General features: G+C 41.6%; 1 protein-coding gene across 1 annotated transcript; it reads left to right on the forward strand.

Annotated features, from left to right (window-relative positions):
* Nucleotides 1-1,549: 1,549 nt before the first annotated feature.
* On the forward strand, nt 1,550-26,374 carry LOC124276566 (kelch-like protein 2). The gene is made up of 7 exons (XM_046712210.1): nt 1,550-2,877; nt 5,449-5,563; nt 7,899-8,214; nt 11,376-11,562; nt 11,967-12,161; nt 13,155-13,372; nt 25,745-26,374. Exons 1-7 carry the CDS (start codon nt 1,568-1,570, stop codon nt 25,909-25,911), a joined length of 2,508 nt encoding a protein of 835 aa, XP_046568166.1. The 5' UTR covers nt 1,550-1,567; the 3' UTR covers nt 25,912-26,374.
* Nucleotides 26,375-26,769: the final 395 nt, after the last annotated feature.

Genomic DNA, 26,769 nt, shown 5'->3' on the forward strand with positions numbered 1-26,769 from the left:
ATAGAACGTCAAGCATTCGGAAGAAGCTATATATTGATGCGTTAATTTTACCTTAACATACATGTGAATGTATTCAGACGATTAAGAGATATACGTATGAGTGAAAAAATAACACAATTTTACAGAATATTGTGTCAGCTTGGACAAAAGTTATTTTAATGCAAAACGAAAAGTTTTGAACTGATTTTTTCTCAATTGGGGAGGCCTAAATGACGCACTGTTGGAAGGGAGGTAATTGTAAGTCTGGTGCGAGAAGCGTATTAAAATATAAATCTGCCACTGGACGAATTCTGAAGCACGCCCGGTGTCATCACAAGTTCAAAAGAAGACGCTGTCGTGAATCGCTTTGCCTTTCCTGGTATCAATTAATTAATTATCACGATACAAATGTTACCACATTTGTTAAAGAAACATGATTACCGGTTTTGCAGTCTATCCCAAACTGCATATGACACGATAGAGGTCGAAAGGTTAGGTGAAGCCTAGTAAAATGATCCAGTCATGAGCTTATACCAAGCAACGATCGAACTGATGTTATAGCAAGGGTGGCCATGAGCTTATACCAACCAACGATCGAACTGATGTTATAGCGAGGGTGGCCATGAGCTTATACCAACCAACGATCGAACTGATGTTATAGCGAGGGTGGTTATGTGATGATACATTTTTATGTGTTGATATGTTTCAGGAACATGAATATCCAGTCTTATTGATCATCATCGGGGAGGTGGGGTAGCCTCGTGGTTAAAGCGTTTGCTCGTCACTCTGAAGACCCGGGTTCGATTCCCCACATGGGTGAACCCTCGGTATAGTGGTGTTAACGTTTGTACTTCATAGTGTTCAGTTTGGTTTATATCGTTTGAAATTTGTTGTTTATGGCAAATGTCGTTCAGTCTGACGTTGCCATATTTTCACTTTTATCAAAACCGATTCAACCATGACCCGGAAAACGAAAGCGGGCACATAATAGTTACCTTGTTTCGTACATCCACGCTCACATCCTTATCCATTGCATTCATTTGACACCTCTGACAATGTGTGTTTTACCTTTGTTCAATTCATATTTAGGTGGGGTAGCATTGTGGTTGAAGCGTCCGCTCGTCACGCTGAAGACCCGAGTTCGATTTCCCATATGGGTACATTGTTTGAAGCCCATTTCTGGTGTCCCACGCCGTGATATTGTTAAAAGCGGCGTAAAACTAAATCCACTCATTCACTATTGATCACTATTCTTCTTCTTCATCATCATCATCATCATCATCACCACCACCATCGCTCCACCATCATCACCTCCATAAGCATCATCATCTCACATATGTTGTAATTAATTATGCCTTTTTTAGAGTCAATATCACACACCTTAACCTTAAAAAGACGTTCTAAGGTTTGTGTTTCTAAAAAGGCCGCTCAAATGTAATAATTACAAACACTATGAACACAGGAAGTTACTTTGGCCTTAGTCAGTGGATACATTTGGCGTCATCAGTAGTGTGACGTAACCACAATTGGATGACGTCACGAATGTGCATGACGTCATATATTCCGTTTTTACAGACATGGCGGTGAAATGGAAAGGTCGGGGATTCAAGTAAAATTACAAACAAGTGGATATGACCTAGAAAATAGCAATGACTATCCAACCGATTCGTGCGTGTTGGCTGTGGTAACAGAGAACTGTCTCCAAGTGCTAGAAAATCAAGAAAGGGATCCAGTAAGTCTATCCCGATCTTCCATTAGCCTGAACCTGTCCGAAAGCGATTCGGAACTGCTCACTGACGAAATGGATAGACTAAACAAAACATATGGAAAACACAACACATTTGTTGTGTCTCCGATTCAGGACATACCCGTGAAGGACACAGGATTTGAATACACACCTCAAAGGAAAAGTGTGAGGGAAAAACCCAGGAGTCTCTCAGCCACATCACGAACCGCAGACCGTCTGCGTGTTGAGAAAAAGAAGCCAGCAATGCCACACATCCCGTCCTTGGATCTTGATCAAGTTAACATCCTATCCGAAACAAGACGCATTGCTGATCTTAACGAAAATCAGAATTCTGCTTTCGCATCTTTTTCAAACGAAAAAAGAAACAACGAAAACCAAAACTCAGCAAACGCTGAACAAGTTAGTCCGTCGGCCGCCAGCTCGAAAGAAAGACATGGCTCAAACGTTGCTGGCTGCCTTTTTAACATGTGGCAGTCCCAACGCATGTGCGATATAATATTGAAAGTCGACGGCCACGACTTTCCAGGACATAAGCTCGCTCTCGCAGCACATAGTCCAGGCTTTGCCAACAAATTCTGTGTCAACAAAAACACCGCTGACGTGGCCCACATACCCGTCCCTAACTGTTCCTTTGAAGCTGCTCAGGAGGTGATGCGATACGTCTACACATCTGAGATCGACATCACTCTGCAAAATGTAGATTCTGTTCTCTCTTGTGCCAAATATCTTGGCATCACAGATTTGCTGGAACAAGGCAAGCGGTTTCTGCTGAATCACTCTGTACAGGAGGCCCTGGGAGTGATGCAAATTGCCCGAAAACACGAACTGCTGGACATCTATTCGAACGTTTACGATTATGTGTGTCTCAATTTCAACAAAGTTACAAAAACAGACAGTTTTCTTCGCACAAGTCACTCAGACCTCTGCCATCTCCTGTCTGACGACAACCTCTGTGTACAAAAAGAACTGGATATCTTCTTTGCCGCCACCAGATGGCTGGACTACAACAGACAGGATCGTCAGCAGTATTTTCAAGATGTGGTAGGCTGCATCCGCTTTGCCTACATCACTCCTGAGGAGATGGTCTCTCACGTCGAACCTAGAGCCCTTCCTACTGAGGACTGCAAGGACCTCCTGATGGGTGTATTCAGGTATATATTTGCTCTAATGTTTTGCACCTCTGGATGATCGGTTACAACTTCTACTTCAACATGTTTAACTCAAACAAAACTAGGCTGCCCAATCGCAGGGAATCGCAGAATCCTTAAGCACGCTAGAAACACACGATCGTAGGTTCGATTCCATATGAATGATATGATGATGGTTTGTCAGGACCCTACCTGCACATCTGTTTCATAATCTAAATAATCTCTTGGGGCTTTTCACTTTTCAAGCTGATACCTCGTGATAGCAGGGAACGGCTTTAAGCCTCACTCACTCGAATATGTGTAATCTAAACTTGGTGATCGTGTACTTCGGCACCTGTTTGAGTGTAAAGTTCTTTTACTCGGCAATTTCATCTCAGCTACCTGTAAATAATCGCTGGTGGACCCTGGATCCTATTCAACCGCTTCCCGTGAAATAATTCAAGTACACTAAAGTACTAAACAAAAATGGCAATCCGTACCCTTTCTACAACCAGTAGCTATAACACATGCATAGGGACCTTGCAGTAGACCGCTCCCATCTCTTCATCACTAAAGTTGATGATGTTCATTTGTTTCCCCAAGGCTGCAGTTCTCATCTTTCCTTTCACAAATACATGTACATGTATATATATTTCTGTTCATTGTGCCTTTTCTAAATTGACCGATGTGTCTCGCACATTGTCAAGAAATAATGTTGTGGGTAGGTATTTTGGACTCAAGACTTCATGGAAGCCATCATTTTGTTTTTCCTGCAGCTGCGAGACTATACCAATTGTCAGTGTGTATGTAACGCAAATTTAGCATTATCCCTCCGACTGTTCTTTCTTGTATCACTTAAGATATCGCTGTGCGTGCGTGTGTCTTTGACCTGTGGTACTTGGTGCTGACAGACCAAGGGAATGCCATGTAAACAGAACATTACAAATATTACATACCTAGATGATCACAACCGTACTGTTCTTGAAGAACAGACATATCTAACAGGTTGATGTTTGTTACAAATCTTTAAAAAAAGAAACGCACAGGTGATTCTGAGAATATTGGACTCATGTAGCTACGGCAAAACAATACAAATATACTAGTTCTTTCCAAAACGTCATCTTAGCATGATTGTGAACAGGTTCATCGCCAAAACGCGACAACTTTCTCCCTTGTAAATGCACGTGCAAGTAAGCGGAAATCATCATGCAACGACTGAGTGCCGCCAATGGAAACATCGCCAAAGGCCGCTTTAAAGCTGGGGAGTTGTAGTCTGCAGTTGCCCGCCATTTCAACTTGCATCATGTGCAGAGCACCATATCTCGCCTTTGGGATGGTTTCCTGCAGACCAATTCCGCACAAGATCTCCCGAGAAGCGGCCGTCCAAGACTTACCACCCAAGTTCAGGACCCCTACATCTGGGTTGCTCACTTGCGTCATCGCCACGCCTTAGCCGTGGAGACTGCACAACGCATCAGTGGTTTGAGAAGAATTCCGACCAAACTGTCAGGAATCAATTAATCATATTTGTATAGCACATATCCACGCAACTAGTACATGCTCAAGGCGTTGTTTTTTCCATTGGATGTCAAACTCAACGTCACTTCGTATTATCAGTCTCAACTCTATGGGGAGCACACAACTTTTGCAGCCACTAGGCGCACGAGTCGAGGTACCTATTCCCAGCTGGGTGGACTGGGACACACAGTTGCAGTACTTTGTCCAAGTTTACTGCACGTTGCTGTACCCGCAACTAGATGTTTGCACGTATTCATGTGGCCACCATCTGGTCATTTAGCAACGGATTCGTTGGTTCTTTTAAGTGCACAGGGTTGTGTACTGTACACTAGGAGTTGTGACAACACTGAAAGAGTTTGTACACAAAGCTGACTCCAAGGTTTAAACACCCAGTCACAGGTGGGCTCGATCCCGGCACCTCAAGTTCGCTGGATCACAAGCCTGGCGCCTTATAGACAGCTCGCCATGCACCATGCCCACGATCGCGTGAAGTGGGGATTCGACCAAGAAGGCCAGTTGTCGCCCTTGTTTTTAGAGACTTCCATCGGCGCAGTCGCTTGCGGTGGTGTCGTAGAGTCCGGAACTGGAGCCTGAAGAACTGGAGGCATGTCTGGTTCAGTGATGAATCACGATTTCTTCTTAACCAGCGAGATGGAAGACAGCGTGTTTATCGTCGAAGAAAATTAATGCGCGATTTGCCCCTAATTCGACAGATCGACAGATTCGGTGGAAGACATTGCACCCTTGTGGGGAATCGGACGGAACTATTCGTCTTCTAGTTATTTTTTGCTTTAATATAGACAATCAAATACCAAATTCAGCATTGAAACTATGGCGTTCGCTGAAAAGCTAAATATTTCATTACATCCACGGACTGACATTAGATCTGTGTATCGTGGCTAAGTGGAGAGACGATACATCCCGATACCAGTTTAATGAGGCGAGACGATATATCCATTTGCCAATTCGATTGGCTACCCTACTAGATCTAAAGTACCAATCAGAATGCGAGTTTCAAACCAGCCTAAACGTTGGATTGGCAACACGGAGTAATCGGAAATACTGTTGTGGTTACAGATACCAGGCACTGAAGTATAGCGGAAGTCCCCTGACGTCATCAGAGCGGGTGCTCCCTGAACGTCAGTATCATCCACGAGACGGCGAGGTCAACAACAGCAAGCGCAAGTCGTGGGTAAAGTCCCGTTTTTCTGCTTTCATTGTGAAGAAACATGTTACTGAGCAAACATATTTGAACTATTTACATCACGGATAGGTTCTCGTTCAAAACCTTCCCATGTCCCGCAGTTTTATATCTGAAGATCAATACTAATACACATATTCTGGGTTATCCTCTTTATCTCCAGAGCTCGCATTTCTAGTCTGTAACCCCTGGGTGCCGTCGTTCAAACTGACATAACGCTAGGTGATCGTAAGTCCCTAAGCACAGACTAAGGTACCTGTGTGCCCTGGATACATGCATTCTATAGTAATCTCAAATTACCCGGCCTTGATTTCCATTTGCCAATTTGATTGGCTACGCTACTTGGTCTAAGGGCTAATTAGAAGTTGGGGTGGCAATATCAACGCCATTGTGGTCGGTGTCATTGATAACGATCAAATTTGCAATGAGCATAATTTTAAATAAAACTGACTGAAACGCGAATGAAAGCTCTCCCAAAACATTTCGATGGAAAGGTTGTCTTCATGTTCATTAAAACTGGCGGAGGGCTTAGCTCCCTGGATGCCGAGGGGTTTTTTCTGGCGCACATTTTCATATGGTTGGAAAAGTGAACGTTGTGCGAGAATTGCGCTTGCGTGGTCCTGGATCTGCGTACGGCTATGAAGTTACACAGAAATGTAGAATATTTAATTTCCTAGCCGGTGGCACACATTCAAGTGTAAATGTATGTCCCTGTGGCATCCAGGGGGTCAACAGGAACCAATTTTCTTGTCATAGTGGTCACCTATTAAAAAAATGTTTCCTATATTTGTGTCACCCTGTTTTAACCACAATCACTGATCCAGGACAGACACGTGAAATATGTTGTCCCACGACGCAAAGACCATGGTTAAAAGTGTTTATGAGTTTTTTCAGGAAGAAAGCTGAAAGGGGGTGTTCCCTTGTTATCAATGAAACAATTTACAAACAGGACGTCGACATTCATAGTAAATCTGACCCGAAGTCATGCACGTGAAACACATGCTTACGTCACCTGTCAGACATTACACCAATTAAACCCACGTCCGGAATGAGTTAATCAAAACAATCACAAAAACATAACGATAGTTATAGAGGTAACCATTTTTGATAGGCGATCACCGTGACATTAAAAGTAGGTTCCTGTTAAGTCACGGAGAAACATGAAGGTACATGTAAACACCGTTACACGGAAACGGATAACAAAAAAGATACTTGCAAAATATGCAGTTTCAAAAGTTAGGTTGACAGACTGTAGTTTCTAGGTGATGAGTTACCTCCCTTACTCTTCCCTTTTCCCTCAGGATGCAGAGTATGGCTAGTATTTAACTGGATGACAGTGCTGAGATACCTACGTGTTATATTATGACCTCAGATGCTATGTGACAGTCTACATAGATGGCCTCTTGTGTCGGAAAATGCATGATCCACGTGTGAGCTGAAGATCAATGTTGCTATGAACATGTACTTGGGGGGTGGGGGGTGGGGTTAGAGATCAGCGATCTTGTAAATTAAAATATTAAGATTTTATGCTTAAAAAGTATGGGAGGAATTGTCATTGAGTTTGCACTTTGTACATCAATTTTATTTTATTTAGTATATATATTTTTTTTGTTTTTTTGTTTGGGTGTTTTGTTGTTGTTGTTTTGTTTGTTGTTTTTTTTTTGGGGGGGGGGGGCAGTCATGCTGCTCCATAAAAATCATCATCCTCATCCAAACCGATCCATATACATAGTTGTCTCGCCCGCCAAGCATAAATTGTTGAAGATCTGTTTCAACCTTAACTTACTACCATTCTTCAGGGAGAATGTCGATAAAATGGGTCTCCTTGTCTCAAAGGGGAATTAATCTGCTGATGAAGCACACTTCTCAATAAAAACATTGTATTGGGAAAGATAGAGGAATAATACTGAAAGTAAGCTTCCTTATATCCTACCTCTACTGGGTGCCATTAGTACAAAGCAACCGTAGCGCTACGCCAGTCGTGTCTATGTAGTCTATAAGTCTGTGAGTTACGATCACCTTAGTGCTAAGGTTGCTTTGGACAACGGCACCCTGGTAGCACAGGGGTGATGGGTTAGCCTAGCGGTTTAAGCGTTCGCTCGTGGCGCGGAAGCCCGGGTTTGATTCCTAACAGGGGTACAATGTGTGAAGCCATTCTGGTGTCCCCCGCCGTGATATCGCGGGAATACGGCTAAAAGAAGCGTAAAACCCGACTCATTCACTATTGGTAACACAGGAAGATGAATTATGCCAATATATTTCTTCCGTGATGTGTGTAGTTGCCCTTGTTCACAATGCGTTATTTTTAAGATTTAGGGGTTCTTAGTTCCAGACCATCCCCACGAAAGAAGACCCGAAAACCGTCACTACAAGCTTCACGAGGGCTCACTGTTACGTTCCAACTCCACTCGTAGCGCTGAACTCAAAAGCCAGCGCCCACAACCAGAGCCTCCCTCCCCGCCCCCCGCTGATGATAGCCAGTGGAGGGATCGACCCCTTCCGGTCCATGGACGGAGATGCACCCTGTCGGCTTGTGGAAGAGTACAACCCCTATACCAACACCTGGGGCTTGCTGACTCGACTTCCGGATGCAAGGCACCATCACGGGTCGGCGGTATTGGACGACCAGGTCTACATCATCGGTGAGTCGAAGGAGCCAAGACATGATGTAAATTTATTGTTTATTTGTTATTTAACGCCGCACTTAGAAGCATCCCAACTATATGGCGGAGGTCTGTAAATAAAATCTAGTTTGGACCAGACAATCCACTGATCGACTGATCAACATCAGCATTTGGGATACGATGACATGTGTCAACCAAATCAGCAAGCCTGTCCACCCGATCTCGTTAGTCGTCTCTTACGACAAGCATGGGTTGCTGAAGACCAATTCTGTGTATAATATGTAACAAACATGAAGATAAAGATGAGGCAACTGTCTTTCTTGAATCCTGGACAACTGGGTATATTTTTCAGAAAGTATTTGTTTGAACGGGAATGGGCGTATTACGCCGAATTCCGCGAAACAATGGTAGCGCTACGGTGAGCGTAACTCCTATAATATACACTACGAGTGACGTAGCCGTACGATCACTTTGTGGAACGGGCCCCAGGGCCCCGTTTCACAAAGCTTTCGTAAGCCTAAGATGTGTAAGCCTATTTTGTAACAAAGGAGGTACGAATGCTACGAGAAAAGTTACGAGATCTTAGGCTTACGAGAGCTTTGTCGACCGAACCCCAGCATGGTACAGTGTGAGAAGCAAGTTCTGTGTAATCTGGATCCACTTGCACAAAGCGAGTAAGCCTATGTGTCAGTATAGAAGTTTCGACCACCTTGGCAAAAAGAATGAAAAAACTCGCAGCTACCAAGACGAGGACCTTAACATCGTTTTGTGCATATGGACCTCGGTGTATTGCCGAATGCGGCGCTAATCCCCACCTCATTCCTTCACTATGTGTACTAAACTAACATGTTGCTCTGAATTGTAATATGCTTTGCTAAAAGACCAAAGGCGCCCTTGTTATCAAACGTACCCATGGTAACTGACGTCACGATGCATGTCAGTTGTCATCGCTTCCTACAAGTAAACTAATCCGTAGCACCCCTTTTTCTTGGTTTGCATTTGCTTCACTCGGCAAACATCACTGGTGGAAACATTGCGTTTATGTTTTTCGACGAATAAGATGTCTCAATTCGAGAGTTCGCTTTCGCTGGTTAGATACTAAACCCGTTTCATAAATATGGTATTACACGGGACATTGTTTAGTATTCTCTGTTTATCTTGTATCGATAATATACAATTATAGACTCTTGTAGAGGTCGATATCGGTTTTTATTGACCTGAGTAAAACAATATCGACCGAGCTTGCAAGGTCGATATTGTTTTTCTCAGGTCAATAAAAACCGATATCGACCTCTACAAGAGTCTATAATTGTTTTATTATATCATGAAAGAGAAACGGGTTTTAACATAAACTTTTAATGCACACACTGTGCCATCTATCCGAGTGATCTGATTGGCTGAAAAGCAGGGGAAGCCCCCTTCGTACGGGATTCCTTGTCTATTTTTAGTAACCCAAGTCAATATCGTAATTTATCAGAAAACTCAAGTCAATATCGTGTTTTGTAGTCAATCATGTGACGGTCTTTTGACCAATCGTGGTACAGGAAAAATACTACCTATATAATAAATGGCCTTATTATTCACGCACACCGCTGTATTGCTATTGTGACGTAAGGTTGGAATGACGTCACACTAGAAACGAGTCAGCATGAAGTTATTGACGTCATTCGACAAATGTAGTTTTTAAGACGGGCATGATCGGTGCACTTTGTGAACATCGCAAAAGGTGTAAGAAATTGTGGGTTATACAGAAATGAACCTCTTTGATAATTCAGCGCTTGACCATCAAAGCAAGTCAAAACATTGATTTCACACCAGTCTCGTCTCCTGCTGACTGGGTTCCGCCATTTGCGCAACTTAGTACAAAACCAGTCCAGAATTTTGAGACCAACTCATTCAACTGGATATATACTGAAAGGCAAAAGAAACGTCGTATTACTAGAAATGACATTTGAGTATCAATGGAGTATTTGAACCTATTTTTTTAAATATACACCAGAAGTCAAGTTTGAGGAAACATGAATCGTGGTCGTATAGCCCGCATTGCCCAATAAAGTATTGTTTGAGATTGAAGTTAGAAATGTGTTTGTTTTTTGGAGAGGGAAAAGTTCCCACAAACACAACATTGAAATCGAGATGCACGTGCATCATAAATGCATTCAGGCATAAATTGCCGGCTTGAATGGCAATCGTTCACTTGTTTTCTGAACACAGCAGCTATGACTAGGTTAACGAGAGATCAACCACAACAAGCTATTGGACGTCTGCACGCTGGTCAACATGCTCGAGTCATTGCTAATGACTTCAGTTGCAGCGTACGAACGATAGAACGTCTTAGAGTGCGATACAACGCCACCAGCAGCACTGATGACCGTCCACGTAGTGGTCAACCCCGTGTAACAACACGTCGCCAGGACCGTCATATCGTCCATCAACACGTGCAAGACCTATTCGCAAGGGCCAGAGAAACAGCTTGGGTGACCATAGGAAACCACCAGCGACCAGTCAGTGACCTACCATTCGGCGACGTCTCCAAGCCAGGAACCTGTTTTTTGTCGATGTCCTGCCAGGAGACCAATATTCACAGCCAACGTCACCGCCTGGGAACGTATCAGTGGCAAGTGGACACAACAGCGGCAAAACTGTCTTGTATATTGGGGACAATGGAGAGGGGTTATCATGCTCTCTGATGAAAGTCGGTACTGCATTTCAGTGGCGTACGTTATACATTCAAAGAGCGCAAAAAAATAGGTTCAAATGTTCCATTGATACTTAAATGTCACCTCGCCAATATTACGACATTTCTTTTGCCTTTCAGTATATTTATTTTCACTTTCACACGAGAACATTCGGATCGGCTGAAAAGTAGGTCATTGTCTGAATAGGTTAATGAGACTCATGTTTCGGTTTGTCTCCACATTATACGAATTGTTAAAATATTATTCTATTCATCTGCCATTGTTATTTTGAAGATGTGACAGTGGGGTTTAATTTTTGTGTTAATAATGCCGGGCTTTTTTAGCATGTACCTACAATTAAGGACCCACACTTTATACTGAAAATGCTATCGTTATATTATTTTTATCGAATGCAATAAACTGTGCATAAAGTCAAGAATTCAATGTCCCTTTTGTATGATTTCATTTATAGCAGAGTGCAATAGTTTCTTTTATTTCCAGGTGGGTCGTTGGTTGAGTGTAGCGACCCCGGGGATCTGGCTAACCCTACCAACATCTGCTACCGATATGACCCACATGGAAACTTCTGGACACGAGTGGCATCAATGTACCACATGAGGATGTACCACGCAGTTGCCGTTCTTGGCGGAGTTCTGTATGCCATTGGTGGGCAGAATGAATTTGGGGAGTATGTGTGATTTTACTTTAAACATAGTCTAATTTAAGTCTGAAGTCAATAAGTTTAAGTATAAAGGCTAGGGCAACTTAAATTTAGGCTCAAACGATATAAGATCCCACATGCCAGATTGCTTTGCAACATGTCATCTCGTTTTGATATTTGCATATTAAAGGCAATGGGGACACACGATTGGCCAAATGACATTTCTTGTTCTTTGCCTACAAAATGTTAACATTTCATAAAATAGGTACAAACAGATTCAGTAACTCTTCCAGGTGAGCTATTCAGCTTGTAGTTGTTTTTTAATAAGATTTTTATGAATGATATTCGTAGCTAGCAATTCGAGTGAGGAGTTTAAAATAGTGTCTTGGGTGTTGGTGCTTAACTTCGTAAACCAATTGATCTTGACCCAGGAGTTTACCATTTGTGGAATTCTACAACCCTGACACCGACACGTGGGGCGAGGCGTGCGCCATGACGGAAGCAAAGATAGGAGCGGCCGCGGCAGGACATCGTGGGCTGGTCTACGTCGTCGGAGGCTTCTTGGAAACCGAGGATGAGAAAGTTGTACTCGGCACAGTAGAATGTTACGATCCGAGGAAAAATAGGTAGGTACCCATGTGACTTCAGATTAGGTTGGGTGAGTGAGTGAGTTGGGTTTTACGCCGGTTTTAGAAATGGGCTTCAGATATTGTACCCATGTGGGGAATCGAACCCGGTCCATCAGTGTGACGGCTACCCAACATCGGATTCAGAGATGTGTAGACACAACCTTTAGGTTGTTAGTGTTAAAGCTGAAAACCACAAGGCCTTAACATGGGTGATCTTTTTCCTTTCATCTCCGATTTACTAACCCGATAGGCTTGCTTACCATGCCGATCCAACCTCAAACTGATATAATTTCAAAACGATCCTTTGAAACACAGATATCACGCATTGTTACATTGTTTGTGAAGAGAATCATGGCGGGTCCTAGATGACGTAAGCAATTGACTAGTACTTTTCGGAACATTAAAGTCACGTGGCTTCAACTGACAAATTAGCACGGAGAAGCACAAAGGTGCACATCCGTGAAGATCCAGGTTAGAATTGGTCTTCAGCAACCCATGCTTGTCGTAAGAGGCAACTAACGGGATCAGATGGTCAGACTCGCTGACATGGTTGACGCATGTCATCGTATTTCAATTGTGTAGATCGATGCTTAGGGTGTTGATCACTGGATTGTGTGGTCAATACTCGATTATTTACAGACCGCCTCCATACAGCTGGAATATTGCTGTGTGCGGCGTTAAACAACAAACAAACAAAGCTAAGGTGCACATTGTATCTTTATGGGAAGTATATCCCGTATATTCCTCTACCACGCTGAATTATTCTCCACTGTTAAGCCTATACTGTTCTTCTTTGTCTCAAAAACATCCACAAAATACGTATATACGAATCACCGATTCGTTTGCTTCATCCACCTAGATAACTTTCATATGTCTCTTATGTTACAAAATTACTGTCAATAGAAACATCCAAGTAATACTCTGATAAAAGTTTATCGAGGTTTCATTCGACTTTATTTCACAATTCGACTTTTTGATCCTCTTCGACAGGTGGTTGTGCAAGAACCCACTTCCGGGTCCCCGATGCCACGCCGGTCTCGTGGAGGTCAAGGGCACGTTGTTCCTAGTGGGTGGATCAACCTTCTACGATGATAGTGACGCCATCACCAGCCTCGACGCCATTCTTCGTCTTGACGACGACCACGACCGCTGGGATCGTGTGCAGACACTCAGGGTGCCCCGACACGACGCCGGTGTTACTACGATCGGTAAGTGCTCCATCCTGACTGAATTTTGTTTTACGCCGAACCATTATTCCAGCCATATGACGCCGGCATTTGTTTTAACAAACAAAGGTTATGCAGATCAGTTGCTGATGATCAAGCACTACGTATAATTTCACCACACGACACATTTAAGTCGGTTCTTGACATTTTATCGATTATATAAAATTAACACGGCTGATCCCTGGCCCCGATTTCTCGAAACAAAGTTTTGAGTTTTTACTCAAATTTCAAACTGAGTTTGATAATTTGAAACCGATGAATTTTTAACTCAAATGCATTTAAAAAAAAATAAAAATGCCCAAACAACTTAAATAATTTATCCACCTAACTCAAATTGTCTACTATTTCTGAGTTTAATATCAATTTCGGTTCATTGTGGGAAATGCATTTTCCTGCGTTTTCTCAAATTTGAGTAAAAACTCTAACTTAAGTCAAAAGTCAGACTTAAGTTGGTTTCGAGAAAGAGGCGCCATCCGTGATCGAGCAGTCAGTCTGGTGACGTGTCTCGACAGCTGCTCATGACACGAACCACTAGCTGTCTGGTCCAAACTCAGGCCGACTGCATATTTACAGGCCTTTGTAATATTGCGGGAATATTTCAAAATGCGATTCAAATTACAAACACACAATCATAAACACACCAAGACCTTGGCTGCGGTTGCTTTGTGTTAGTGACTATGAACCTGGTTCGTCAAAGCGATCTTCCAGTCTTCCACGATTGTCATAATTCAGCATTTCAGTATGATGCAACCACCTCAGCGCTGATATTGCTTTACCTAACAAGGCCCTTATACTCATCGGCTCTAATATTCATCGGCTCTAATACACATCGGCTCTAATGGACCCGTGAAGGTCCGGGTTAGAATGAACCTTCAGTAACCTATGTTTGTCGTAAGAGGCGACTAACAGGATCGGGTGGTCAGACTCGCTGACTTGGTTGACTCATGTCATCGTATCCCAATTGCACAGATCGATGCTCATGCTGTTGATCACTGGGTTGACTGGTCCAGACTCGATTATTTACAGACCGCCGCCATATAGCTGGAATATTGCTGAGTGCGGCGTAAAACTAAACTCACTCACTCATTCGGCTCCAATGGGTACTCAGCTCATATTCATCACCCGAAAAAATAAAACGATGGGATTTTTTCTGATTATGGACGATGCTATTGACGCCAATCACTGGACTGTTTGGTCGAATATTTCCAGACCGTCGTCATATACCTGGAATATTATTTAGGGCGATAAAAACAACATGCAAGCAAACAAACAAATGTATCTTACAAGAAAAAAACAATACCTGTCTAAAATGTATTTTACTTCACTGCAATAATAGTAGCATAGTCATTTTGAAACTAGATTTGTATAACCATTGTAAGGGACTTGCCGACCCGATATTGGAATGCAAAGGAAAGAATATTCTTTGCTCTGAAACCTTGCTAATTCGAATGGTACCTTACCAAATGAAATCGTCCTGAGTAAAGTGAGTGTGAGTGAGTTTAGTTTTACGCCGCACTCAGTAATATTCCAGCCATATGGCGGCTGTCTGTACATAATCCAGTCTGGACCAGACAATCTAGTGATCAACAGCATGTGCATAGATCTACGCAATTGGGATACGATTACATGTGGGTCAACCAAGTCAGCGAGCCTGACCACCCGATCCCGTTAGTCGCCTCTTACAACAAACGTGAGTTACTGAAGACCAATTCTAACCCGGATCTTCACGGGTCTAGTTCGGATTAAAGAGAGTCCTGATAAACGAAGGACTGAAGGGCGATGACTACCGAATTAAAGGGTCGAGACTAACGGCGTTTACCCTATAGGTAACCAATATTCTACATCCCTCAAATCAACAAAATAGCCTTGAAGTCGTATATCTGAAGTTAATTTATGCCCTATACTCTGTAACCCTTGACAACATCGATCCAAGTCAAACCGAAAGGATGTACATATTGCGCAATGTGTGTTTGTTTAAAGACAGACATCCACAAGGCCAACTGTCCAGAAAGAGGGTCATATGAACGGTTGCATAAGCTTTTTTTCTGAATTTAGATATGATCTCAGCGTGGCATTCCAAACTGGATAATCCATGTAAAATTCAATACAAGCAGATGTTTACTGTTGGTCATGTGACGGTGAAAGTAAATATTTGTGTTGCCTAGACCGTGCCGATTATACGAACATGAGTGCACTGCTAGACTGGAGGCAGTCCCGTTTGCTGTATTAATTAAAAACATTGTATTCAATTGTATCGATAACGTGAAACTTTAAATGCATGAAAATGCCAAAAAGTATGCTATGAATAACGGTTGCTATCAAGATCATTGCATATATACAGAGACGTGCGTGCGTGCGTGCGTGTGCGTGCGTGTGTGTGTGTGTGGCTTGCTCTTGTCCAGACATGATGCGATTTCTAGTGCTATCCCAATGATACACCATACAGTTAATATGTAATGCCCACTCATACACAGTTAACTAACTGTAATTTAATGTTCCAACCATGGCAAGCAGTAGTCTGGACAACCGACTGTCAGCCCGCCGGTCAGACACACCATCCAGTGGGCCACGGCGACTGTCTGTTTGGTATGAGTGAGTGAGTGAGTTTAGTTATACGCCGCTCTCAGCAATATATGTCGGCAGCTATATGGCGGCGGTCTGTAAATAATCGAGTCTGGACCAGACAATCCAGTGATCAACAGCATGAGCATCGATCTGCGCATTTGGGAACCGATGACATGTGTCAACCATGTCAGCGAGTCTGACCACCTGATCCCGTTAGTTGCCTCTTACGACAAGCATGGGTTGCTGAAGATCAATATTCTAGCCCGGACCTTCACGGGTCTGTTTGGTATGAAGGGAGTGTTATGAAATGAACACAGTCATATATCACGTTAGGATATGACGTGCCGAAATCGTACACCATAGTGTCCTGAAATAATGTTAGTATTCATCCAATTTAAAGATAACCTAACTTATATATCCTCTTTTATTTCATCCATTAGCAAGACCCAGAGACACTTTGGTACTATGTGTGAAGCCCGTTTCTGGTGTCCCCCCGCCGTGATATTGCTGGAATATTTTCTAAAACCAGCGTAAAACTAATCTCACTCACTCACCTATTAGCAGAAAATAAGTGAGTGAGTGTGGGAATTTACTTTTACGCCGCTCTCAGCAATATTCCATCTATATGGCGGCGGTCTGTAAATAATCGAGTCTGGACCAGTAAATCCAGGGATCAACAGCATGAGCATCGACCTGCGCTATTGGGAACTGATGACATGTGTCAACCAAGTCAGCGAGCCTGACCATCCGATCCCGTAAGTCGCCTCTTACGACAAGCATAGGTTACTGAAGATCAATTCTAACCCGGACCTTCACGGGTCGGCAGAAAATAAATGGTCGGACCTACATAGTTCACAGAGGTATTTACATACATGTATATCATAATAATAATCATCGGCGTCGTCATTAACATTATAAACGGGAAAACGTTCAAGTCTACACAGTTTTTACAGTAGGGCATGACATTGAAGTTTCTCCCCCCAAGTTTTTAATCAGGCATCAACATGCTAGTGTTTATGTTAAGATAGCATGACCAGCCATCACATGGTCTTGACATATGTACACTCACTGATACCGTGGATATTAACGTCCACAATGTCACAGTCATGGTATCTTGGGTCATTTCGTGTGACGCTGCTAGGATTGGTAAACATCGTTATGCAATCTGTCAGCCCATTTGTGTCTGCACATATCTTGATTAGAAACCCCAGCCGTCTCAAGGTTACAAGATAAGCGTATTGTGAATCATGGTCAATGTCCTCTAAGACCAGATTTCGAAATTTTCACTTTAAACATATATCATTGTGATGGCGTTTGCCATCTGAAGGATGTGCATTATCAGTTGTCTGTAACCAAGGAAACGCCGTGGATATATCATAGTATTGCCTGAGTGAGTGAGTGTTGCTTTACGCCGCTTTTAGCAATATTCCAACAATGGGCTTCACACTGTGCCCATGTGGGAAATCGAACTCTGCTCTTCGGCGTGACTAGGCAACCCCACCGCCCCTGTATTGGCTGAGTTTTACATCCAAACTGTGACGTCAGATCAGGGTGCCGTTCCACTAACCGATCTTAACGTATATCAATCTTAGCAAGTTACGCCACTTTTACAATCGCCTTAGCTAAAAGTTACACCCGTTCCACTAACCGATCTTAGGCCGATCGCAGCCGGTCCCGATCTTACGATCCGATCTAAGCTTAGATCGAGACTCTTTCGTACGAGAGATAGGAAAATGCGAGGCACGAGTTATCTCCATTTGCATAGTCTAGCGGACGATGGAAGTAGGTTTGGAACCAAGTGAAAAACATGGAGAAAAAACCTCGAGAAAAAATATTAGGGTAGTGAGCACCTTGGTTTCAGGTGCAAGTGCGTGTGAACGCCTCTACCTCACCACAAGCACATCATCTGATAGCGTATCTAGAATCTGTCAGTGGTCTTGAAAAACACGCGGCCTGCCTTAAAATTCAGAATCCCCTACCAAATAAGCACAGTGAAATCAAACATATTTGTATCCTTTTGTTTCAGAACATTATTCACTTCACGACCCGTCCCTATTCTTAACCATGACGTGCAATATTGTTGTTCTCTATTTAGAAGATAAAGCTACTGTTTTCAATTTTGCGGTCCTTTATCGTTGATTTAAGACCGCTAAATGTAATTTAAAAACCAAACGCGTTAGCGTGAGGTTTTAATTAAACATTTATCACAGATTGAAAACAGAATAGCTTTATCTTCATTCTAGCACGACTGATAAGCATTTTAAAACCGAACTGTTTGGCGCGCAAGAACACAAGGCGCAAAGGGGCCTTTTTCCTGGAAATCGCTTGGGGGACAAGTTGTGTAATGAACAAAATAAGACATTTTCAGCAACATAAATGCTATATTTCAGGAACCAGTATGCTTGTATTTGTAACAAGTAGCATACATACATAAATAAAAAAATACAGTTTATACTGTGAACAAGTACAAATTTTTTTATTTTTCTCAAGCGAATTATTGATCTCCCCTACTGTATGACAATCGACTCGCCCAAATGCAATCCGTGAACTCGCTAATTTTAGTCGCCGCTAACTTTATTCACGGAAATAATTGTTGATAACCACCCTACTATTCCCAATTTGGAAAAGACCTGACATGCCACGTTTAATGTGGGATACATGGACAGTGGCAGTGAAAGGACTGGGCATTACGGCCGGGACGGAAGCAGTCAGGTTAGGACGTGTGGGCCGACGTGTGTTGTCGACGTCAACACACGCCCAGATAGCAATGTCCGTTATGATGGCCAATGTTGGCCCAACGAACATTGCTATCAGGGCGTAGATCTGGACCCGCTTTGAATATACTGCCGCTTTTGCAATGCTGACGGATTTTCCAGCTTCGTAGTTTCTTCACTGGGATTAGGGTCAAGAAATTCTTTTTTAAACCATTCGCTTTTTACTTAAAAAAAAAAGCGTTTGTGAAGTGTTTGTTTACATCACAGAAATAAACAAATTCATTTCATGGGGGTTTTAGGGGACGCTCACAGTGAAATGCTCGCTCTTCTTCTTCACATAGAATATGAAAGCCACCATTTTGGTTTCTCTACGATTGATTTTAGCGATCCTAAGTTGATAGATGGTGTCATCGACCAGCCGATAAACCTGGCATCACGATACGATGTGTATGCAAACGAGGTCGTACTAATTTTAGTAAGTTCACTATACAGATTAGTAATCTATTTGTCGATAACACAGTTACATAATGACCCATTCACGTTTCCAGACGTGTGAGTGGTATGTAAACAAACATCTGTTAAAATCGGAAAACAAAATGCCATTTCGCCCCCAAAAAAAAAACACACCAAAACAACAACACTTTTTCCAACACCGCCGACTCGAACCTAAAACGTACCGCCTCGTCATATAAAATGTTTATCTTATAATCAGTCGCTGCCACAAGCCCAAAGAACGCGAGAAATTGTAGTAAGCATTCAATAAATGAGAATCAAGATCGTTATTCAGATATTTTTGTCTTTATTAAATTTGTTTGGTTTTGGGGTTTTTTTCCTTGTTTTTTTTTTGTTTGTTGTTTTTTCCCCGACCGATGTTCATAATTTGGTGGCTACCTGAAACACATAAATAAAAAAAATGCCCTCACCCAGCGTCTTTTCATTTTCTTCTAACAGAAAACCTTCAACTAACGCTAGGACATTTGTACCTGTAATCAATAAAACGAGGCCATTAAACATGCACGGTAATTTATCAACACATATACCTGTTATCTCTGTGAGTGCACATGTGCTCTAGTATGTACAAATTGTAGCTAGCCACCATATTTTCAAGGTTTCAAAATATGGTGATAAGCATACACAGTTAACGAATTGTCAGATCATTTTGCATGTCAAATCCATATGTTTTCTACAATTATACTATATAAATACAATATTGAAATTGGCTTAAATCAACCCCTTTAGAATACAGTTAGATTTGATTTATATATTTAGCTATTTTCAAATGCCATTTTGTAACTTAATACGTGAGTGGTGAATTATATTCACCACCAACAATACTAATGATTCATTTATTCGTGATTTGTGAATAGTGTGTCGTATTTACTGCTCTTGTATCCCTAACGGGTAAACTTAACTTTCAAACAGGTATCCTCAAACCCCAAATCAGCATGGTTATATTCATATAGGCCTTGATTCACGAGGATGGCCTGCAGGCAAAGACTGGACTATTCATCATATACACATTGACTGAAAACACGCAGTACTGTTGGCGTCAAATGCAAAAGACTTACAAAATATGTAAAGTTCAATACTGTAAAATTGAAGAATTAATATCAATATTAATGTTTCAAAGACTACAGAAATGATTTTTGGCGAGTCCAAATGGAGGAACAGAAACAGTTTCGATGTAGGAGGTTGTGCTTTATTACTGAAGATATCACTTAGGAGATAATCCTATTGTGTTTACATTTTGGAAGTGATTACTGTTGGTTGAACGCTGAACATTTAGCAGCGTGGTTGAACGCTGAACATTTAGCAGCCTTCAACAAACTATAATCACTTCCAAAATGTAAACACAATAGGATTATCTCCATTCTACCATGACATATGCACCATGAATAAAACGCGTTTTGAATATGCACTCATTACCCTTGCGTAGTGTTTTGACACTACGCGCAGTGAACCGGCTCTCAGAAGTGGTTATTGAAAAAAATTCACTTCTAATTTTTTAGTAACAGCCAATCAAAAAGGAACATACTTAAATGTCATGGTAGAATGTGTGATAATGTTACCATGGGCGCGTTGTTTAGCCGATACGCTGTGCAGCGCTGCGCTTCTATTGGCTGAACAACGCCTCGCTGCATGCATCGCAGCGCTTCGGCGTGCAGCGACTGAGAGAGGTGCTTCCTGCGTAAGCGAGAGACATTCAAAATGGCGTCACGGCATGTCATTCAGCAAGGTAACAGAGAAAACTTGTCTGCTCTTCTGTGACCAATAGGGACAAGTTTTTAATGTTGCGCATACAATTAAAAATCATTGCATGGAATATCTTCTACAGCTTCGTGTGCCAAAAGTGTGGCTAGTATCGGTGATGTGTTTATATTGGACGACGCCATATTGAATGAAGCGCTCACACAGCAGTCCGTTGCACGGGAAAGCAGGCTGCGTAGCGCAGCGAAGCTTGCAAACTTTTGCTGAACAACGCGCCCCATGTTACATGTTTACACATTGTGTAATAACATCGCGTGACGCCGTACGTATGACGTCATACTGGTTTGCAGTTATGACGTCACGATGCTAATCCTTCTGTCACAGTAGTATTAGACCTTGTTTGACTCGCGGAAAGCTGAGAGTAATTACAGTTTCTATCAATTTATGTTGGACAGTAATAAACAGAATACTAAACTCTATTCCGTGAAATACCATTTTGATACAACTCGTGAAAGGTTTAGTATCAAACTCGATTTCGCTCGTTGATACCAAATCATTAACTCGTTTAATAAAAATGGTATTACACTGAAGGTCGTTTAGTATCCTCTATTTAGGAAATGTGAAATCCTAATACCTTGGTGTTATCTTGCACAAATATCAACTTTACCAGTACGAAGCAAGGTTCATCAGAATAAGCCACAAGAGCAATGCATTTTATCCTAGGCCAAGGGCGGAAATTACGTGTATCAAGTGGTTCAGAGGCCATGGTTGTACCACTTCTTTACGATAGCAAGGGTGGTGGGGTAGCCTAGTGGTAAAGCCTTCGCTCGTCACGCCAAAGACCAGGGTTCGATTCCTCATATGGGTACAACACGTGAAGCCCATTTCTGGTGTCCCCCGCCGTGATATTGCTGGAATATTGCTAAAGCGGCGTAAAACTAAACTCACTCACTCTTTACGGTAGCAAACAATGGGAATCCAAAAATCGTTCAATCACAGAAACTATTCATATTCGTTTTCTGAAATACTTTACGTCACTTCTGACGGGGAAACATCAAGATTATCCTTCATTACGTATCAATTACTTTCTAATGATGATTTTATGGGAACATGAAAATGGATAACATCCGTGAAACGAATATTTGTGGAACTAGGGCTCAGTTACGTTTCGATATCCGTCAACGTAACGTCCGTACGTACGAATTGGAATATCTTAAGAACCGTTCACTAGATTCTTTTCATATTTGGTACCTAGTTTCATCACAGTATAAGAAAGGTCCAACTCAGGTTTGGTGACCTTGACCTTCATTTCAAGGTCACAAGGGGACTTTAACATTTTACCTGCATGTTAAGCTATATCAAGAACCGTTCACTGGATTTTCTTCATATTCAATACCAAGCTTTATCCAGGGAAGGCGCAGGGCCCAGTCGATTTTGGTGACCTTCACTTAATTTTCAAGGTCACAGAGACACTTTGAAGATTTCAGCATGTTAAATTGCATGTTAAGATAGTCAGCAAGATATCGCAAAAAATATTCACTGGATTTTCTTCATATTTGACACCAAGCTTCATCTAGGGAAGGCCCAGGGCCCAGTCAATTTTGGTGACCTTCACATAATTTTTAGGGTCACGACGACACTTTGAAGATTTCAGCATGTTAACCTGAATTGTCAGCAAGATATTTTAAGAACGGTTCACTGGATTTTCTTCATAGACTTTTAAGACTTCTCTTGAATGTTTTTCAATAAGCAATTTCTTTAGTACTAGTTTTGCATATTTCATACACTATGACATTCATGTCAAGGTCAAAGTCAGTCTTGAAAATATGTGTGTGTTTGAACAACTAAAGAGCCAGATATCAAGAGAGGTTGATTAGTCATGTTTTTGTTGACATTTAACTTCATCTTAAACTTTCATTACTTTATAAGTTTGATTTGATAATTTGCGGCGGGGGATTATGTCACCTTAGTGACAATGCTTGTTAATTCATTAGGATATGTATGTTTGTCGTGGTAATCCCAGGATGTTGATTTGTGTGCACAGTCTTCTACCTGACCAATATCTGGATATTTCCACTCGTCGCCCCAAGGACATGCTGCCGATAAGCCCATTGTGTCGTTAAACAGCGACAGCAGCCTGCGCCGACCTATATACCGCTATCTGACAGCCCTCCAATTCTTCGGCCGCGAATACTGAGCGTTCTGTTGTATAACCGTACTGATTCACGATCAGGTGCTTGCTGTTACAACATAATGAAACAAACTTACTGAGCACAAAAATATAAGACGGTAATATTTTGACGTCACAAAAAACTGCAGACCTTTACTTGTGGTTCTATGTTGTGGATATGTTTTCATAAATCAATATGAGGTCTCAGTTAGTTTTATATCTTTGAGATTCGATTGAAAATATCAATTCAACGCCATTATATACCGGCGCCTAGTCCACACTTAAAGAATACGTTTAACTGTTTTTATGTTTCAAAAAATATGATTTAGGAGAAAAAAAAGACTTTTAGAAAAATCCAAGGTTTTCAAATGCAGCAGAATGCTGATCGGTACCAAAGGTTCAATATGGTTTCAAATTCATTTCATACTCGAAGTTTCATTGATCCAATCAATATTTTCACAGAATTACCCAGCAAGTGATTGGTGTTTAACGCTTAGAGGTTGAAGGTTAAATGGACATACTGACATGTTACAAGTTCATGATGAGGGCGGTGGGGTAGCCTAGAAGACCCGGGTTCGAATCCCCACATGGGTACAATGTGTGAAGTCCATTTCTGGTGTCCCCCGCCGTGATGTTGCTGGAATATTGCTAAAAGCGGCGTAAAACCAAACTCAGTCATACAAGTTCATGATGAGTTACGCCTCACTCAGCAATATTCCAGATACATGGCGGCGGTCTGTAGATAACCGAGTCTGGTACAGACAGTAATGCGATCTATAGCATGAGCATCGATCTACGCAACTGGAATACGATGACATGTGTCAACCAAGTCAGCGAGCCTGACCGTCTATCCCGTTAGTCGCCTCGGACAACAAGCATGGGTTGCTGAAGACCACGGGTACTCTTGATGGAGAAAGGTCCCCAGGAAAGCACATTTAACTGTTGTCCTGGCTGACGCTATGTCAGGTTGTGACCGTGTGTTGTACCAGAGACACGAATCATGTTGGTATTTTTTCGCACGAAGCCATGATCCGTCATCTACCTCGAGCCTTGTCAATGAGTTATCCGACACAGACTGGTTTCCGACTGTCTTTGCGCTGCGACTCCTCCATTTGAATATATTCAATATCTATGAACGTTGTTGCAGATCCATATGATGTAAATATTTCTAAAATATGCCTTCCCACAGTGATACATTATAATCGTCATCGTTTGTTTATTGTTGTTCATATAGCTAGGAATACATACACATAAATGCTGTTTTACAAAGTAACAAATTGAAGCTTTACTCTTGAGCTTTACTCATTTTACCTCTGAATGTAAATGTTACCATGACCTGCGTTATAACCTTAACCTTAACCTTTACAATGCACAGGGGCCTATAGATCTTTTTATCAAATTGTTAACTGAAAATAACCCCAAAAATATTAAATGTATTTGTTCTGTAATTAGAACCATGTATTTTAAACGTCAATTATTTCTGTGATTTTAAGATAGTGTCTCAAAAAATGGCTGGTTGTTGAGAATTTTTTACTTATGCTATAATCATGATTCTATATTGTATTCCTAACTTGTGACACTTTAATAAACTATTTCTGTCTGTCTGTCTGTCTGCCTATAACAAGCCAACGATGTCACCCCGATATAAATATAGACTTTGTTATTGCGAAATGTGAAAATACAGGACTTATTTGCAAAGGGTGTAGGAAATTACCCAACTCATATTGCCTTAGTTCATCGTGTTGGTTTAATCACAAGCCGATCCCTTATACGATAACCTCCTGTCTCCGTGACCTTGCGTTATCGGCTATTGCTCTCATGGTATGATGGACAATATGTCAAATCGTAAGTGTTAGCATGTCCGCGAAAATTGCTCTTTCATCAGGCTTTGTTTACAAACTGACGGGTGTGTTGGGGGTAGGGGTAGAACTAGGTCACACTGGTGTGTGTCGGTGGTGTGTTCAGGGGTATACTCTCAGTATATAACTGTTCACGTTATTTCAGAGCCTGGCTCATCAAACTATGGATTTGCTGTTTCAGGGGCAAAAACACTCTTCACACGCTATAATTACAATTGTTTGTTGTTTAACGCCGCAATCAGCAGTATTCCAGCTGTATGACGGCGGTCTGTAAATAATCGAATCTGAACCAAACAACCGAGTGGTCAACATCATGAGCGTCCATCTACGCAATTGGGATACGATGACGTGTCAACCAAGTCAGCGAGTCTGACAACCCGACCCGGTAGTCAACTCTTACAAGCATGGATTGCTGAAGACCAACTCTTGACACGAATCTTCACTGGTTCCTCAATTATTGTCTAGGACATCATTAAAACCAAAACCACCCACGCGATCGATTATCAATACATGTACGGTTAAACTAGCTGATCTTTCTTTACCGATTGCGAAATGGTTCATTTGCCGGTTATTTGACATCGTCCTAGTTCTGTGTGGGGGAGGTGGGTTAGCCTAGTGATAAAAGCGTTCGCTCGTCACGCCGAAGACCCGGGTTTGATTCCACACATGGGTATAGTGTGTGAAGACCATTTCTGGTGTCCCCTGCCGTGATATTGCTGGAATATTGCTAAAGCGGCGTAAACCTAAACTCACTCACTAACTCAGTGTCGTGTTTAAAGAGTCTTACGAAGTATACACTGAATCACTAGAGATGCTTTCAACGTTTGTTTAATTTCAGGCAACCAGATATACATCGTTGGGGGAGTGACGTCATCCGACAACCACGCACTGGCTGACGTGGAGGTATTTGATGTTGAAACCTGTGATTGGCTGGAAGGAACAGACTGGCTCACACACGCAGCACTTGGAATATCATGCTGTACCCTTGGTGCCAGCGAAGCTTAAGATTTGGACTCATGCACAACCTTTTGAACTGTACTGCATTTATTCCTTTGTTTAATTTGTTTTAAATGTCAATGAAGTATGCATTAAACAATGAAAAAAATGTTGTTTAAAAAGTATATATGCTCACACATTTTTGTCCTTTTTGAGATAATATCAGTGTAAAGAATACAAATATTTGCGAAATCATTTGTTGAGTATGCTATCTACTTGCGGTAAAAATCCCCCACAGAGTAATTACAATGTAAGTAATTCAAATGTACAAGAAGTTAGTTTATGTATATTTTTAAACAATTATTGAACACCCTGTCGTAGTAAGAATATCGCTTTGAGGAATACAAATGAAATAGAACATTATATTTTGCAACAATATGTATACATTATGAGAGAATATTTTACACATAGATCTATATTAGATTAACTAATTTAAAATGATAATCCGAAAACAGTGTAGGTAGTAATGCTAGTATCGACAATAAGTTTCTTTCGTTTTACATTACTTTACATGGTTATAATGTCAAAGTATATTTTTGGAATAAAACTTGAGAAATGAAATCTTGATGTTGGTTTTGTTCTTTGGCTCATGGAAAGAAAATAGTCACAAGTCCGTGTAAATAAATGACGCCACATGACGTCATAATTATGACGTCACTTTGTTGCCTTCACTTTTTTGTAAGGTTGATTAGCATGCATATTCGTTTACCATATCGTTTTTCCTCCTAGGTTGATTGATTGATCATTAAAAGTATAATAGGTTTTCGGGCAACTAGGCTGATTTACACCTTCCCATCATAAGGATTTGCTAAGTTTCTAACATTTCAGAAAGTAGCAAACCTGCCACATGCTTTAATATAAGCAAGA

The sequence above is a fragment of the Haliotis rubra genome, unplaced genomic scaffold (genome assembly GCF_003918875.1).
Source record: "Haliotis rubra isolate DU_JTF1 unplaced genomic scaffold, ASM391887v1 Scf21, whole genome shotgun sequence".
In the NCBI taxonomy this organism is placed as follows: domain Eukaryota; kingdom Metazoa; phylum Mollusca; class Gastropoda; order Lepetellida; family Haliotidae; genus Haliotis; species Haliotis rubra.